Source organism: Scardinius erythrophthalmus (assembly GCF_964197995.2).
Source record: "Scardinius erythrophthalmus genome assembly, chromosome: 11".
NCBI classification, from domain to species: domain Eukaryota; kingdom Metazoa; phylum Chordata; class Actinopteri; order Cypriniformes; family Leuciscidae; genus Scardinius; species Scardinius erythrophthalmus.
In genome coordinates, this window is record NC_138231.1 from 38,802,345 (window position 1) to 38,820,350 (window position 18,006).

The 18,006-nt window shown below is 38.8% G+C and overlaps 2 protein-coding genes across 2 annotated transcripts; one reads left to right on the top strand and one right to left on the bottom strand.

Moving 5' to 3' along the window:
- Positions 1–2,130: 2,130 nt before the first annotated feature.
- Positions 2,131–7,848, top strand: slc10a1 (solute carrier family 10 member 1; the record flags this gene model as incomplete). Its single annotated transcript, XM_081378985.1, has 5 exons — positions 2,131–2,519; positions 3,982–4,186; positions 7,087–7,265; positions 7,403–7,602; positions 7,793–7,848. The coding sequence occupies 5 exons, from the start codon at positions 2,131–2,133 to the stop codon at positions 7,846–7,848; spliced, it is 1,029 nt and encodes a 342-aa protein (XP_081235111.1).
- A 2,505-nt stretch (positions 7,849–10,353) lies between these two features.
- Positions 10,354–17,582, bottom strand: srsf5b (serine and arginine rich splicing factor 5b). The gene is made up of 8 exons (XM_081377846.1): positions 17,003–17,582; positions 16,648–16,776; positions 15,827–15,897; positions 14,792–14,929; positions 13,912–13,981; positions 12,277–12,350; positions 11,985–12,092; positions 10,354–11,112 (listed from the first exon to the last, which is right to left on the bottom strand). The coding sequence occupies exons 2-8, from the start codon at positions 16,771–16,773 to the stop codon at positions 10,851–10,853; spliced, it is 849 nt and encodes a 282-aa protein (XP_081233972.1). The 5' UTR covers positions 16,774–16,776; positions 17,003–17,582; the 3' UTR covers positions 10,354–10,850.
- Positions 17,583–18,006: the final 424 nt, after the last annotated feature.

Below are 18,006 nucleotides of genomic sequence, written 5' to 3' on the forward strand. Positions count from 1 at the left end.
CCAGATATAGGTAAACTAACATCGATTGTTGCCGTTTCGGGGACGTCGATTGTAGACGAGACCCAGATATAGGTAAACTAACGTTGATAGACGTTCAGGGACGTCGATTAGTAGATGAGACCCAGATATAGGTAAACTAACGTCGATTGTTGACGTTTCGGGGACGTCGATTGTAGACGAGACCCAGATATAGGTAAACTAACGTTGATAGACGTTCAGGGACGTCGATTAGTAGATGAGACCCAGATATAGGTAAACTAACGTCGTTTGTTGACGTTTCAGGGATGTCGATTGTAGACGAGACCCAGATATAGGTAAACTAACGTCGATTGTTGACGTTTCGGGGACGTCGATTGTAGACGAGACCCAGATATAGGTAAACTAACGTCGATTGTTGACGTTTCGGGGACGTCGATTGTAGACGAGACCCAGGTAAACTAATAGGTAAGACGAGACGAGACCCAGATATAGGTAAACTAACGTTGATAGACGTTAAGGGACGTCGATTAGTAGATGAGACCCAGGTAGACTTAAGTCAGGTGCGAAAGAAGAAAAGATCTACCACAGACTCAATCTGGGGCTTCGGCTCCGGGGCGATGTTCGACGCTGTCCCTTCCTCTTCGGGCTCTGGCTCACTGATCACTGTGGGTGGTCGTTCTCTGTCTGCAGGGGGCTCTAGCGAATTCTCTGCGGTCGAGGGTGGTCGTGGGCTGGGTCTGGCTGTGTCCCGGATCAGGGACAGATGCTCTTCAGACACCTGATGATGGCCTCCTTCCAGTCAAGTTTTGAGGTGTGTGGGAGGTGTACAGGTTGGTGGTAGTTGGCCCCAATCCAGAACAGCGATTTCAGGGTCTCGTCGTCGTAGTGCCAGGTGATGGCAATATGGCAGAATTGTTCTATATATATATATATATATATATATATATATATATATATATATACATATAAAATCAATGCCCTTTTGGGCAATCACAGCTAATTTTGCTGCATCATCCATTTCTTGGTCCAGTCTTATGTTGTATATAATATACAAATAATAATAAAAAAAATGGTCTTTAATCACCGTTCCTAATATAATATAACATGATGTAATATAATAAAAACATATAAAAGTGTCTAAAAGGATAAAAGCATCTGCCAACCAAGTGGATGCTGCACACTGGTGGTGATTGAGGAGAGATTCCCTGACATGATTGTAAAGCGCTTTGGGTGTACAGTACATATGAAAGCGCTATAAAAATGCCTCATTCATTCATTCATTCATTCATTCAAATGTATAAATGTTAATGATCATAACTGGCCATAACTTAGGGTAGAGTGGGGGAAAACGCTACTAGAAATAGGCTATTATAGAAGTATTCGATGTGAAGCTTACACTGACGAAGCACCAGAGAGAACTAAATATTTTGTTCTTCTGGAAGACATTGGTTCTAGTTCTTGAAACCATTGGCATCTTGTGCATTGCATTGTGTAGGATGTGGTTACAGACCGTGGGTAGCAAAGAACACGAGAATCACACTCTTGCAAAGATTTTAGATTTGAAACTTGTACTAGATAGTACTACGGAGCCCCGCACATTATATGCAAGAAAAAGTAAATTGTGCACAAGATTGACTTTATGTTGCAAAGGAGTATATTTTCCTTTTATGTTCTCTTTTTTTTTTTAAATCTAACAACTAAATCTATATATTCGTGTTTGATCATAACTGTTATTTTTTTAACTGTGGCGTACACAGTTTTGAGCCGTGTACATCTGTCTGTGTTCAGAAATTATTACATTATATTAAATGTAAATAAGGTGAAACCAGTTCTAAATCAGTTCTAAAGACCCTAAAGGGTTAATGAACAAACAAGTTGGGGGAAAAACAACTGCACCAGAGCAGAGGACAGATTTTTTTTCTCTCACTTGCTCATTCTGGCTTACTAGAGAACCCTATTCACTGAAGCACTACATGAATCAAAGGTAGGCTTGAGAATTATCTATCTACATAAAAAAAAACATACTTTTAACAACTTTGAAAAACTTTGTTGTTGTTATTAATTATCGGATATCTTAAATGTTATTTGACACTTTAACTTCCTTTCTCTTATCTCACAGCTTATGAAAAAAAAAAAACTACAATCTCAAAAATGGTAGTCACTATCAATCCAACCATCGAATACAATTTTTCAAGCTTTGACAGGAATGTAAACACTACCACTACAAATGGCTCTGGATTCAGTGACAGTGTGGACATGGTCGTCCGCTCGGCCTTAATTGTCATTCTTTTTATTACCATGGTGTCACTTGGTTGCACAATGGAGATCTCAAAGATCAAGAATCATCTCACCAGACCCAAAGGGGTGGCGATTGCAGTTGGGGCTCAATTTGGTATAATGCCCCTCACAGCCTTCTGCCTAGCAAAGCTGTTTCAATTAGGTCCTATGGAGACCTTAGCTGTGCTAATTTGTGGATGCTGTCCGGGAGGAAACCTCTCAAACATCTTTGCTCTGGCTCTTCAGGGAGACATGAACCTCAGGTAATTCTTGAGACAATAAATACTGTCCCATAGTAAAACAGGGAAAAAGATTAGCTTAACCTTATTGAGAAATCTCCTGCAAAAATGTCCCTTTAATCGTTTGCTTAGCCAGTTGAGCAACAGATCACTGACAATCAGCAAATCAGGTGGGGTTTTTTTCTTCAGCCCAGATGTTTGCATAAGATGTTTGCATACCCTAGAGTGTTCCTTGGTATTTGGAATTTGAGTTTTATTTGTTAAACCTATACAGCATTTTTATTTAAAAATCCTCAAAAAATAAAATAATTGCTGTTAATTTCATTATTTACTGTAGAACTCAATTTTGAGGAAAGACAAAGCAAAACAGGATGTTTTTGTCACTGATCTGCTGCAGCCATCCCTCCAATGGTTTTCTCATTAAAGTTTCTAATTATATATATTTCATACTAACAGAGCTTTCATTTATTGCATAAAACATCTTGCTGGAATTATTTCATATATATTTGGATAATAATTATGTAATATGGTAGTAATAGCTACTTTAATAACATTAATGAAAATCCTATATTGTATATTGTAGTTGCTAGGGGTGCACCAATACCAGTATCGTCATCGGGCCAATACTGTGTTCGTGTACTCGTAGTCTACTCATTAAAATGATCCGATAGCCACCATGCAGTGTGTACAGTACAGTGCTTGTGACAAAGAAACAACGACAACAGAGCAAACAGAGAGCAGAATGGATATATCAGAGAAGGAGAAGAAAAAATCCTTAGTATTGAGCCCTGTTAAAGCAGATCTAAATATACGCTGTGCTATTAAATAAAAGATAAAATACGATAGAGCAATGAAAGTAACAGAAGCTACAATACATTTTAACAGACATAATTAAGCTTGAAAAAAACTGAAGCTTTAAACTATTTAAACCAATGAATATAGTTCATTTTCTTTTGATTTATATATTAAAAAATTACAAATGCAATGAAAAACAGGTATCGGTATCAACAAAATGAAAGTTTTGATATATTGGCCTTGTTCTGGAAAAAGTAGCATAAAGAAACAAACAAAAAACAAAAACTAACATCTAAAACATGTTTTGTCCCTTATCTCAAGAATCAGTGAACATCATTAATTCAAAAATAGCACTGTTTCCAATTAGACATTTTATGCAAAATAAAAGCATAAAATATTCCACCTACATGCTCAGATTACATTATTGTGGGATTTCCATGTGTTTGCAGGTGCCACAAAATCATTCATCCGCACAGTCACTCAGAACCGAAGCACAAACGAAACAATGTTCTTCCACAAAATGCATGCGGTCTTGTTTTTAAACCACTAGAGTGCCAAGTTTAGTTACAGGAATTGTTTTTTAGTAGAGAAAAATATAGAAGTTTGTCTGTCGATATGGAAGGCAGTGTTGCACAAAGTATCTTCTTATTTCTTAATTTAACTATTTTCCCTCTCTCTCTCTCACTCTCAGTGTTGTGATGACTACGTGCTCCACAGCACTGGGATTGGGTATGATGCCCCTCCTGCTGTTCCTGTACAGCCAGGGTTTCTCAAACCTGGTGCAGTATGTTCCTTTCACTGGCATCACTGTTGCCCTGATTATGATCCTGGTGCCCTGCGGTATTGGGGTCCTGATCAACTACAGAGTGCCCCAGTATTCTAAGATCATCATCCAGGTGTGTGATAATTCATGCATGGATACTTGAACAATTTCTAGATTGTAATGTTGCCAGAGTCTTATGTTTCAGGGCTCTGTGTTCCCCAGATTAATATATGGCACATGATGAACACATTAAAATGGGTCCTATGTTTCTCAGATCAATGGTCTGTTAACACACAATAAATACGTTTGACTGTAACAGTTATGTTCAGTTAGTTTAATTTTTTCATAGACTTTTATTTTGTATTCCTCAGTTACCTGTTTCCTGTGTTTCCTTGGTTCTATATCCCTCCATTATCTGTTGTCATGGAGATTCATTTAACGAGCACAGCTGTCTTCATTTAGTTAATTATCTCTATGTATGTCCTTCAGTTTGTTTCAGTCCTTGTCCAGTGTTGTTCGTGTTATGTATGATACGCACTGTCTCGTTCTGTTTGGAAGCTACCTGACCTGAAGCATGACAGTGACACTGATTCAACAGTTGAACAAACAAGAAGCTAACATTATGTGGGGAAATCTTTTGTCCTTGATCACATGAAATTCCTGACCACGTGGAGTATTATTGAAATAAAATAATTTAAGACCCATTTACACCAAGGATAACTAGAACGATAACATCTCTTGTTACCAACATAACCTCGCTTCCCTAAAAAGAGGGAACGATATGTTGCGTCATTCCATGACGCTATGGGGAATCGCCTTTCTCCTAGAAATACTGAAGCCTGATTGCACCCCATTGGCATTCAAGCACGCAAGTTAGTGGCGGGAACAACATTTCCTCAGAATCTACTAAATAAGGCACTCACAAAAATCCCTGAGCATAAGTAACACGGCATGAATGCAACATCTCGTTCCCTTGACCTGACCACCAGGTCATTCCTGCCAACCATCTGGCAGTTAACCGCGCTGTAAAATGATAACAAAGCAGCAGCATATACTTTGAGCGCAGAAGGCATGCAGCCACTCTATCCAAGCGCTCTTGCAAAAAGGACTGAAGGACTGGAATTGAGCAATTCTCCTCCCTTGAGCTGCACTATAGTCTAGCGCTCAAAATCTCTCCGTTAATGAGTGTAGAGGCGCCTTGTAGAAAGAGCCCTTGCTTCAGTAATCGTATTCAGCAAGCGCTGAGGCAGAGTAACTAACGCTGGTGGGCTCTGATAAGCGGCCAGATGTGCAGATTCCACAATTCTGGATTGGGATTGCCGATTAAGCCATTTGCTTGAAAGAGGTCCTTCCTTATCTCGATGGACCGGGTTGGAAATGAATATAATGGTGACCAACTGTTGTGTCTGTATACTTGAGCATGGAGGGCATACAGTCGCCATCCAATACTCTTGTGTAAAAGACAATTTACCAGTGCCATAGCTCCGAGTAGACATATTTCAGGTCCACAGATATAGTCTACTCCACTGGCCAATATGAGTGAGGAAGAGGAAGAACATTAACGCATTTTATTACACTATTGAAGGCACACGGGCACTGAGCCGGCGTAAACTCACCATTGAACTCTGTGGCTCCGGAAGAGCAGCCGAGGGGAGGTGCCAGATGCTCTTTCTACATGAGGGCTATCCGAATCCTCATGGCATCGCAGTGAGGGCAGTAAGAACCCAACCCGATCTCACGGCAATTTGTACAAATTTTACGAGGTGGCTAATTCGTACGAATTCATACAACCTCACTCGTACGAATTCATATGATTTTTGCTAAATCGTACATATTTTATGAGTTGCCCAATTCATATGAATTCGTACGAATGACCTACCCCTGACCCCTGGGGTTTAGACAAATTGTCTACTAGCCGAATTAGCCACCTTTTACTCACTCGTACGAATTTGTACGTATTGGTCGTGAGATAGCGTTATAGAACCCTTAATGGTGGATTCCGCCCAGGCAGAAAACGCACAACTCGTGGAGCTCAAGCTTGGTGGGTCCCGCACAGATAGAACAGGTTTTAATAGTCATCTTCGTCCACCGGAAGGGGATCAGCCAATGTGTGATCCATTTTTGGCGATGAGAAAATGTAATTCAGCGCTGCATTATAAAGGAGACGTTCCCGCCCCTAATTCGCATGCTTGAATGCCATTGGCTATTGAGGTGCAATGCATTATTCCAATCAGGGATTCAGTATTTCTAGGAGAAAGGTGTTTCCCCATAGTGTTATAGGATGACGAAACGTGGAAAGACTGATATTGAAAGGGAACTATAAAGTTTTAATAATCATTATAAGCACCACACCACAACTCTTATGACAATGGCAAAGAATCACTTTCACTTTATCATAATAGTTATCATTCTTAACTGTGTTTTTGCTAAACAAAGCCAAAACAGAACCATTGTGTGTCTCCCAGCAGCATATGGCAGTGGTGTTTCAAATGACTGATTCCTTTACACATTTATAGACTGAAATCTGAAAAAGTTTGCCTCTGGACTAGGTTAAGCTTCACCCATTACGTCCAGAGACTGGGAGCTTGACATAACTTGGCTCTTAAGTGAGTACCACATGCTCTAACCCTAACCTTTTAGGTCAAGCTCCACCCATTTGATCCATTTAAGCATCACTTGAAAAAATACCCAACACAAACAGACTTGAACGCGGAAACACACATATATGCAGAATTACAGTTATTATGAGATTCCAACCTATGGCTACCAAGTGTCTATACCCTCACTGGACTCACAATTACAATTTGTAAACTAGTTAAGCTCTGACTTGTCATCTTGTAATTATGGTAATTCTTACATGCTGTGAAAAAACAACATCGCTTTATCAACATTTTATGCTGCTCAACCACACAATCTGCTGTATTGTAAAGGATGAATCCTCTGGCTACATGCCATCTTCATGACAGACAAATTATATGAATTATAAGCATATTCTTAAACTATGTTCCTGCTTTATTCCCTGTTGGCTTGTAGGTTGGGTTGATGGTGATGCTGATCTCCAGTGTTGTCATTGGTGTTCTTGCTGGTATATTTGATGGAGGAAAACTTTTCACGGTGCTATCTCCTCAACTTGTAGCCACAGCTGCATTGATGCCATTGATTGGATTCACATGTGGATATATCCTGTCCACTCTGTTCAGGATGAATGCACCGTATGTATGTCCACCAGAATATGAATTTGAATTGTATCTGGCCAAGGTGCAAATCCGTTCTCAAGATAGTCAACCAATTGATTTACAGTCACAGTGCATTTTTCACAAGCGTGATGTTCATTTGTTTTGGTCCTCAGTGGCAGACGTACTGTTTCTGTGGAGGTAGGTTGTCAGAACATCCAACTGTGTTCCACAATCCTGAAGGTGGCCTTCCCTGCTGAGCTCATTGGTCAGCTGTATTTCTTTCCCGTCCTCTACATTGTGTTCCAGATAGTCGAGGCTCTTTTTTTCATAGTCCTGTTCAGATGCATTCAGAAGCTGAGTCCATCCCAAAAAGGTACATGAAGTCCATTAAACTTGTTATGAAAGTACACTTCTGAGAAGAATGTTTATTAACTTATTTTATCTAAGTATTAAAAGTGGTAGAATTCTATTTTATTAACCTAAATATTGATATAGTGCTTATTTTAAAATTATTATAAGTATTATAAATTCTAAAAATAACTGTTTTCTCTTTTCTTACACAGAGACACAAGAGCACACAGCAGTGGAAAGAGTAGCTGAAGAAACTAATGGACCCTGACACAGTGACATCTGAGGGTGCTTATTAAGATGAAAAAGCAATTTTAAGACATCATCACTATATGCTGTACGGTTTTAGTCTAGTTTTATTTAATAGAAGAGTTCATAATCGAAACTGTATAGTAAGTATAGAACTGAATGGACAGTTTTAAAATGCTTTTTGTTTACATTCTAAAATACATAACAAATTTGACTGTAGAGCCTAATTGTTCTTTTGTACTGTCCTCCAGTCAGACACTAATAATTGTTTTAGTGCCATAATACAATAAACTATAGTCATACCCTAATAAAACAGAACTTTTCAGAATTTAGTACTGGAGTATTATTATTATTATTTTCTAGTATAAGTTTAAAAAGTAGCACTTTTCATTCAGGTTATGTGTGCAGGAATTGTGTGTACCGATAACAGTGCATATTGTCATATTATAGTGGGTTCATTTTCACAGTAAGAACACACTGTTTATTGACCCGTTTTATGTAAAATAAAAATAGGTCCGCTTCGCGTCGGGGTCCTGATCTGCCTGTCGGGGTTGTATTCGCTATACAACCGCCTCGCTCTACATTATCCTGCTTATTACATGGCTACCTACCAAATAAATTAATAATTATAATTATTATAAATTAATAATTTGACACAAAATATTGATTTAAAAACGATTGTGTTGCTTCCGCTAAAGAAAATAGTCCGTCCCGTCCCTACGGTTAGAATCCTGCGTCCATAGCAACGCTCTGTTTTTCATGGCAACGGTGTTATACTTAGCAGAGGTCTGTGAACCGTCCGGTTGCCTCCGCCGAAGTCCATTAAAACCTGATAATGGACACCTCGAAGGGCATTACCCCGCTTATACCATGGTTACTTACGAAAGAAAGAAATATTTAATCAATTAATAATACTTTAATGTGTTTTAGAGTAAAAATCGTGAGGGTTTTTATTTATTAAGTCGAGCGCACTATTTAATATCTCCCGTATACAGGCGTTGCCAAGCAACGTGGCCACAGCGACCCGACCGCAGCAGTTGATCAGTGAGTTTGAGCCAGCGCAATCATTTAGAACTGTCATCAGGCAAATTGACAGGACGCCTTTCCTAGGTGTCCATTATCACTTTTTAATGGACACCCTGCAGCCAATCAGAATCGAGTATTCACCCAGACCATGGTATAACAAGAAATAACACACCGTATTCTACATTAGAATTCAACCAAGCCATGTAATAAATATATTGCCAGCTAGAGTCAAATAAAAACATCTTCCATACCTATTTAAACTGTAGCGAAAATTAGAAATTTTAAATTGTTAAATGAATGAGCGCAGACATTATCTTAACCACCCCAAAAGGTACATCAATATTATGAACTTACAGAACTACATTTCTGGAGGACTGATCAGTTGTCATGGATGGTAATTCGACCTACCTACCAATCAGTCAATCTATCAGTCTTTTTTTTTTCTTTTTTCTAAAGACAAAAAATTACAAATCCTAAAAAATTAAGTATTACACTGTAACTCTTAAAATGAACTATTTCTCTTTTCTTACACAAAACATAAGTGTAGCACAACAGTGACAAGAGCAGCTGAAGAAACTAACAGACCCTAACAGGGGATCCCAGAGTTGAAAGAAAGAAAAAATACGAGGAATTTGGGGCCAAAGTACAGTGGGTGCTGCCTGGGGCTACAAAGAAAGAGTGAAAGATAAACCGTGGAGCAGAAAGTACACTTTTTTTTTTCTTCCTACTTGAAAAACAACAGAATCAGCCTGAAAAGTTTCTTCAAAGTGTCCAATTGTATGTGGTTGCTCAACAGCACAAACGTGACTGCTTTTTCAGCTGCCTTGAAGCAGGTGCCATGTTTTTTATTTGAATATCACCATAGGCATTTAATAAATCTATTCAATACATATCTAAGACCTCAAACAAAATATGCAGAGAACAAATGACATCTTGAAGGAGACTGATGCTTATTTTTTTTAAACACCTTTCAAGTGTGAATTTTTAAACAAAGTTGCAACTTGCAATAATACCTTCATGTTAACAATAAATGTGTATTGTAGAGTTAACATTTATGTCTAACGTGTAATGTTTTTGAGCTTTCAGATGAACGACTGACCTCATTACTAACAGCTTTTTGGGGAATTTATTATTATTCTTTTTTTCTTCTTTTTTTTTTTACAGTGCTACACAAACTTTATAAACGTTCAAAAACATTTAATTAATATTTATATCATGGTACAGAAACGTGAGTTATATTCCATGCATCAAAACATATCCAGACAAAGCCAGACATTGATTCAACATGATCTGGAAAAAAATATACCTAAGCATGAGACAGTTTACAATACATAGAAAATATGGCATATTAAAATCTCATCCCCTTTTGTGGAAAAAAAAGAATGAGAAAATGCATGGCAAAAAAAAGCTAAATTTAATCATTCATTAAAATGTGTATACACAATGAGAAAACAAATGCGTACATATGAACAGGCTGGTATATAAAACATGGATTCACAAATGTGTAACAAGATCTCTTTATTCATGCAGCGTGAAGGGAACTCAGATAATTCTTTGACTTCTTTCATTACAATTCAAGCATCTACATTACAAACAATTTGCATTATTCATAAAACCCTAATTACAAATCTTCAGAACACAACAAAGGGTCAAACTTATTGAAAACAATCATATTTAATGGTTTGTCCATGAATATGTTTATACAATTAAAGAATCTCGACAGAAAAAGCAGAAATCAAACCTCACTCTGTATGTAGTGATAAAAAAATAATCACAAAAAAAAACATTTGAGACAAGAACTTAAAAACCCCCCCACCAAAAAATAGCTGTATAGTCCTGATTTAAATGGACTCTCCAGTCAAATACCTTTAAATTAGCAACAGAGCTGTGAAAACACTGGCATGGAGAGAGGCCTAAATTGACCAAAGGTGGGACAATATTGCTGCGATAAACTTCATCAGCCGCTTCCCTCATCACGCAGTGCAGCAGCGGCAGCATCTAATGACGGCTGTCAGCGGACGGGGAGCGAGACGGCGGGGGGCGCTGCGCTGGGGTCGGCGGGGATGCCGATTCAGCACGCGCTGCTTCCTTGGGCCTCACGGGAGAGGGACTGGCTGAACGGGACCGACTTCTTGAGTGGTTATGTGATTTGGGGCTGTGGGAACGGGAGCGGCTACGAGAACGCGATGCGGATCGCCCTCGTGAACGAGAACGAGACCGAGATCGAGATGAGCTATTTGAGCGAGACCGAGTTCTGGATCTACAGGACAAGAGAAAGCAAGAGGAAAATAAATTCATTAATCTATCTACACACTATTGTTCAAGAGTTTGGGGTTGATGAGATTTAAAAATATATATTTGTATCTATTGTTCTCACCAATGCTGCATTTATTTAATTCAAAATACAAATACAATGTTTATTTATTCCTGTTATGGCAAAGCTGAATTTTCAGCAACCATTAGGGTCCTTGCACACTGAGTCCGAAATTTTCGCATGCGTTTTTTAGTATTCGTGAATATTCGTGATTCGGTGGCTCTAAATTGTCAAAACACCATTCAAAACGTTTGCTACGGACGCGAAAAACGCAGAAAATCGAACCTGATTCGATTTTTTTTTTGACGGACGAAAGTTTCGGAGGCAGTGTGCAAGCGTGATTGACATAACGTGAGGTCGTATTTATTTTTTAACGTGCGAAAATTTCGGATGCGAATTTCGGACTCAGTGTGCAAGGACCTTTACTCCAGTCTTCAGTGTCACATGTCAGCATTTGATGCTTTAAGAAACATTTCTTATTATAATCACTGTTTTTCTGTAATTCATGCATTTTTTCATGTTTCTTTGATGAATAGAAAGTTCAAAAGAGCATTTATTTGAAATAGAAATCTTTTGTAACAAATGTCTTTACTGTCTACTATCTTCGGTAAAAACAATCAAACATTAATTTCTCTCTCTCTCTCTATATATATAAAAATACTGACCTTAAACTTTTGAATGATACTGAACAAGTATTAGTTATAAAATAATTGTAGCAATTATGAAAATCTTATATTTATTTATTTAGTTTAATTTTTTATATTCATTTTTTATATTGGCAACATTATTATTACATGCTAAAAACAAAAATAACTCACTTTTTCCTGGACGCCTCAACAAGTTTGATTTTCCTTCCGTTGATCTCTTTCCCAGACAACTTCTCCATGGCATTTTTTAGATCATTATGGCTGGCAAACTCAACCACACTGTAGAAAGATAAAAGTATTACATAAAACATTCAAAAAGTAATGCGATATCAATTTAGATTCAATCCATTATTTGTCTTCATTGTGATATTCAACCATTTAACATTACATATCTCTACAGTTACTGTAATTCATCGAATTCAATGAAAAAAAAATGAAAAAAGAAAGAAAATAGCCAGCTCACCCTTCATTAAGCTTTGGCCGATGGGCATCTGCAAAAGTAACCTCTCCGGCTTGTCTCATGAAATCCTTTAAATCCTACACACAGTACAGCAGCATGTTGTGTTAGCTAGGTAACTTAGATAAGCGCACTTACACGTTTTATGAAGTATCAGGGTAAATTAACTATGAAAGTTGGGGTCCGAGAACTTCTCAGATCTTGCTCAAGCCTGGCCCATGTTCAATATGCTACATATAAACATTAAAATGGTTGAAGGGAAGAACACTGCAGCACACGGATAGATTTGAAACCAACAAAAAGCGAAGCCAAGTGGCCACTCTCTACTTAAAGTTTTGAGAAATGCCCAAACATTGAGACCCAAAAGACTTTGTGTTTGCACATCACCAAAATAAATGGGTTCTGGAATGAAAAGTGGTGGCGTAGTAATCAAGGGGCAATGTTGACCTGGGAAATTTCGGCTTGCAATGCTGTGACAAAAAGCGAAGCCAAGCAGCCAATCGGCCTTATTTCATGTTCTTTTGACTCTCTATTTAAAGCTTTGTGATGCTAGCACCGGCTTCTGAAATGTGCAAACACAAAGACTTCTGTGTCTCTTCGCCAAAATTAACTAGCACTAGAACAAAAAGTGGTGGCGTAGTGATCAAGGGAACAATGTTGACCATGGATATTTTGGCTTGCAATGCTGTGACATTCCCGGACCCCTGTACTACAACATTCAAGACTAGCAGAGCAACTATGTGGAGCGGCTCGTAAAAAAAGGGCCCCACATTTAGTAAAATGTACATTTACATGGCAAATGCATTCTTACCAAAACACAAGGGCATACAGTGTGGAAGTGCACTAGGCCTCCCTCCATCGATCGTACCCTATTTGTGCCGTCCCCTCAAGGGCACCGAGCGTAAACAGCGAGGAAGAGATTATAGACTAATACCTGGGAACGTACCCATCGGGCTGTTTTATCCTCTGCCACGTGTGTGGGACCACCAGAGAGCAGGGTGGGTGAGTATACCGATCGAAGCCTCTCAAATTACCGAACCCCTCGATTGACTGCGTAAGCCAGAGATTCGCTCTCTTTCTTTCTTTCACACGCTCTCTCTCTGCCCCTCTCTCTCTCTCGATCTCTCGCTTTCAATCTCTGTCTCTCTCTCTCTTTCAGCTCGGCACCGTCACAAACCGCGCTTTGTAGCGGCAGCCGCTGCGTCTAGAGCGAGAGGGCATCACTCTCAGAGAGCTCTCGTGCGATCGGCGGAGGTCAACTAGGCGTGGGACACAATGGGAGTGGCTTAACCAGAGAGAGGGACCCTGTAGGGGTTAACTCCACCATTAGCGAGCTCTTCCATACGACACAACAGTCAGGCTGGCAAATAGAGGGGTGAACAATTGGTTAAAACAGAGGCAAAGTGACTTAACCTTACTGTTTCCTCAGTATTATATGACCTTGAATTTGAAAGTAATCTCAGAATGACAACTTCTGCCATTGATTTACATTTAATTGGGTAATAAATCAACTTAACTCTATGTTCTAAATGTTCTAATTATCTATGAAGGATTCCTTTTTTTCCTTTTTTTGTGTTATTTGCAGTGTTTGGGAAATCAACTGACTCCCCAAAACATGACAGGAAATTGATGAATGCTCACCTGCCAGCTGACTCTTGACGACAAATTCTCCACAATGAGACGATTCTCAGTGCGCATCGGTGGAGGATTCCTGACAGGTGAAACAGTTAAGAGTTATTGACTTGATTTCTACAAAACACTAAACATTGTATGTTTACACAACCTTACCTGTGCAAATATGACTTTACTGTCACTTTTAATCAATGAAATCTATATTTTCTATATAAAAGTATTAAATGAGAACTCCGGTCAATTTTAACATTGAGCTCATTTTTTTGTAAATTTGGAGTGCTGTCAATACAGAGAACAACGACAAAAATCGGTGTTGCCTACACCGTGTTATCCTCTTTTTAAAATTTGCACCCTGTTAACTTCAATGGGGCAAGTTTTAAACCTGCTTTTAGCCTCTTAACATCCTTGATGTGTCATTACAAGTGCACAGGTCATGTGAGTGATTCCTTCAGAGTGAACACGGGTGAATCTGACTGCAGTAGATGTGAAAGAAATGGATAAAAATGATGTTATTTCAGCCAGCGCAAATACCTGTATTTACATCCTGTTTTCGGTTGAAGTCCAAAGTAGTCGATTGTCGAGTTCACGCGCATAGGTTTAGTTACCTATGATCACGCGCGTGAACTCGGCAATCGACTACTTTGGACTTCAACCGAAAACAGGATGTAAATACAGGTAAAAAGAGGATAACACGGTGTAGGCAACACAGATTTTTGTCGTTGTTCTCTGTCTTGACAGCACTCCAAATTGACCAAAAAATTAGCTCAATGTTAAAATTGACCGGAGTTCTCCTTTAATTTCATTCAAACAAAAGGGAACTCAACCCAGATATAACGTTATAATGTTAATGTGTAATAACAAAGTGTATTTAACAAAGATTGACCCCTACCTCCGGCTGTCCTGGGAGCCACGGCTATACCGACCAGGGAAACGTCCTCCACCGCCACCACTACCTCCACCACCGCCCCCACGACCACCACCACCTCGGCCCCCACGCAGGCGGACACGGGCATGTTCAATAGTCACTCTGCAGGAAAAAAGTTATCATACATGTATCAGCGCAGTCTCAAGTCCCTCCAAGGCTAATATGTAACAATGTGTTGTGAAAACCACTATACAAATACATGAATATCAGTCACGTGACCTCTTACGTCATCCGCTCTTTTTCCAGTTGACTGCCGCCATTTTGAGTACCTACCGAGTACTGTCTATGGTACTGACAAGCATTAACTAGCTAGCTTGCTACCATTTACAGATTCGTACGTATATAGTAAATGGCTACTAAAGACAACATTTCGCACCTCGACTGCCATGAAAAGAAATGCTACTTTCAAAAAATAATATCTTTAGGGTGTGATCCCTAAACAATACCTGACGTGTACTTCCAGCATCTGTCCGCTGCTACCGAACTACCAATCCTGGCATTCAATGATATTATATGTTGATCCAACTATTTTAAGCGTGTATTTAAATGGTCCAGGGGCAGAACTTTTGCCAAGCGTGTCAGAGGTTCTGGGTTCTAATCCGCACTTTTTTTTTTTTTTTCTCACCAAAAGCGATTATGTTTATCAGTGGTTGTATATCAGGCAGGGACACGTTTGTGTGCAGTTTGTTTCGTAATTTCACCGGAACGAATAGAGAGTCTCTCCACACTGAAGCGCGCGTCCGAGTGAAGACTGTGCGTGAGCCACAAACTACCTTTCGTCCTGAGGTAGCCTGTAAAAGGATATTTTGGGGTATCCTTTTTTGTTGTTGCACCCCACCGCACAACACATTGAAGGCATAGCTAGCTAGTTCCTTTGCGACTGACGTGAATCAGGTACTCAAGATGGCGGCAGACAAGCTTTAGAAGTGAGTGACGTCAGTGAGGAGACGTTGGTGACATCATCTGATATTCATCTATAGGCACTGAATTTAATTATACCTCTCATTGCAGAGCTCTTTCCCATCAAGCTCGTAAACAGCATCTTCTGCATCTCTTGGATCATCAAATTCCTGAAAAAATAGGCACTTAATTTTTAGGCTTAATTATTGAGCTTTAGTTTATTTCTCCTAATTTCTTGTCAGATTAATATAAGAAGTCATTTTTGTTTACATTTGTTAATTGCTCAGTTTATTGTTGCAAACTTGCAATTTCATTTGACAATATTATATACATGACCGTTCAAAAGGCTGGGGTCAGTAAGAAATTAATACTTTTATTCAGCAAGGACGTGTTAAATTGATTAAAAGTGACAGCAAAGATTTCTGAAGGATCTTGTGACACTGAAGACTGGAGTAATGGCTGCTGAAAATTCAGTTTTGCCATCACAGGAATAATACCATTTACAAATATGTTAAAATAGATATTTTAAAAATTTCACAACATACATATTTTTACTGTATTTCTGATCAAATAAATGCAGCTTTTGGGTTCCCCAAAACTTTTGAATGGTCGTGAATTTGAAAATACATAGTATTAAAATAAAAAGTAGCCTATATAGCCTATTAATAACCTGAAATTATGAAGACTTCATTACGTGGCTGTCTCAAAACCAGGAGAGCTTTCTATTTAAAAACGCTGCCCATTGTAGACTAGGTTTTGAAACAGCTCATGTGCTATTAATATATTATTGAGGTAGCACACCTAACGTTACATGCACACATCACAAGAGCTTAAGTCACTGTAATTATAATGCTACACAAACAGCATGCTGTTGCAATATCTGAAATTTGATGAAATTGTTTACGAAAGGCAAAACGTACCACAAATCCGAAGCCTCTTTTCAGGTCAATGTCTCTGATTCTTCCATAACCCTTGAAGAACCGCTCGACGTCCTTCTCCCGAGCAGAGGGGTTTAATCGACCGATGAATATACGACAACCGCTCATCTTCTTTAAAACAAATACAAACAAGGTAAAATCAACCGTAATATCACGATGCTGTTATTATTCCAGCGTCAAACACCGACGCAGGCTAGAGGGCCTTCAAGAACCACAACCCACATCCAAAGAGAACTCATTAAATGGTGAATCATTACACAAAACAGTCGGTTAAACAACACAACCCTTAAAAGCTGAATTCAGACAAATGTGAAGATGCACTGTCTCAGGTACATACCTCTGTCTAATGTTTCTCCTCTGAATGAGTGCGTGTGCGAACAATCCCTTTCACACAAAATGGAGTCAGTCAGTGTATAGCCGCGAGATGCGAGCGACGCTCAACACTGATCTGAGATCAGTTCAGACACTGCGCTCTACTACTGTGTCACAGTATAATGCTCAATAATTTAAAGCATTATGTACTGTAGCTATCTACGTGAAAATAGATCAATTAGTTTAAACTGTCAAATGTAATAATGAAACAGTTAGCCTAAATGGTAAGTTAGTAACTTAGTCCTATTTTGTTTAGAGACGAACCATCTGTAGTGTCAATATTACTGGCTATTATTATTATTTACTTTGATACATAATCTGATCTGCCATGTTTATTGCGACCATAACATACGTTATATAGTATAAATGGAGTCTACTGCAGCGAATTGTACTTTTATCGGCTGTTTTCAATAAATCAATTGAACCGGTTCACAAAACCAGAGTGATTCATGAATCAGACTGAACCACTGAATAACCGTCCATTTCGACTCATTGAACGGAGAACCGACGCTTTTGGTCCAACTCACCTAAAAAAACCTTCTGGTGGACTATTTAGCTTCTCAGTGAGCTCCATTATAGCTGCAACAAAATTAGTTGTAAAAAAGAAATAAGAATTAACAACCTTATTAATCAATTTCGATAATAAACAGCCGGGGTGTCAGGAAAGACGAGATAAGTAATCATATCATACGGTAATTAGCGGCATCGTTCTTTTAAATCGGTTCTTTGAAAGAATTGTCAAAAGGAACCGATTCGCGGAAATGAATCTTAGTATGAATTCCTATTACCGTACTACTTTCAAATCTCCACCACTAGATGCCGGTAACGCACAACATTAATGACTTACTAAGGGTACCCGTCCTTTACCCTGGAGACAATGGAATCCTTCATCATATGACGATATAGATATAATATACCTAAAAGTATTCATGGTAATACCACTGATGCATAATGTTTCCTCTGTTTATG

Bases quoted from the DNA above. Each gene is read 5' to 3' on its own strand.
- srsf5b (XM_081377846.1), bottom strand. From the start codon at position 16,773: ATGAGCGGTTGTCGTATATTCATCGGTCGATTAAACCCCTCTGCTCGG. The intron at 15,898-16,647 runs GTACGTTTTGCC...CTATTTTTTCAG, and splicing joins AAAGAGGCTTCGGATTTGTG to GAATTTGATGATCCAAGAGA. The intron at 12,093-12,276 runs GTGAGCTGGCTA...ATCTTTCTACAG, and splicing joins CGGCCAAAGCTTAATGAAGG to TGTGGTTGAGTTTGCCAGCC.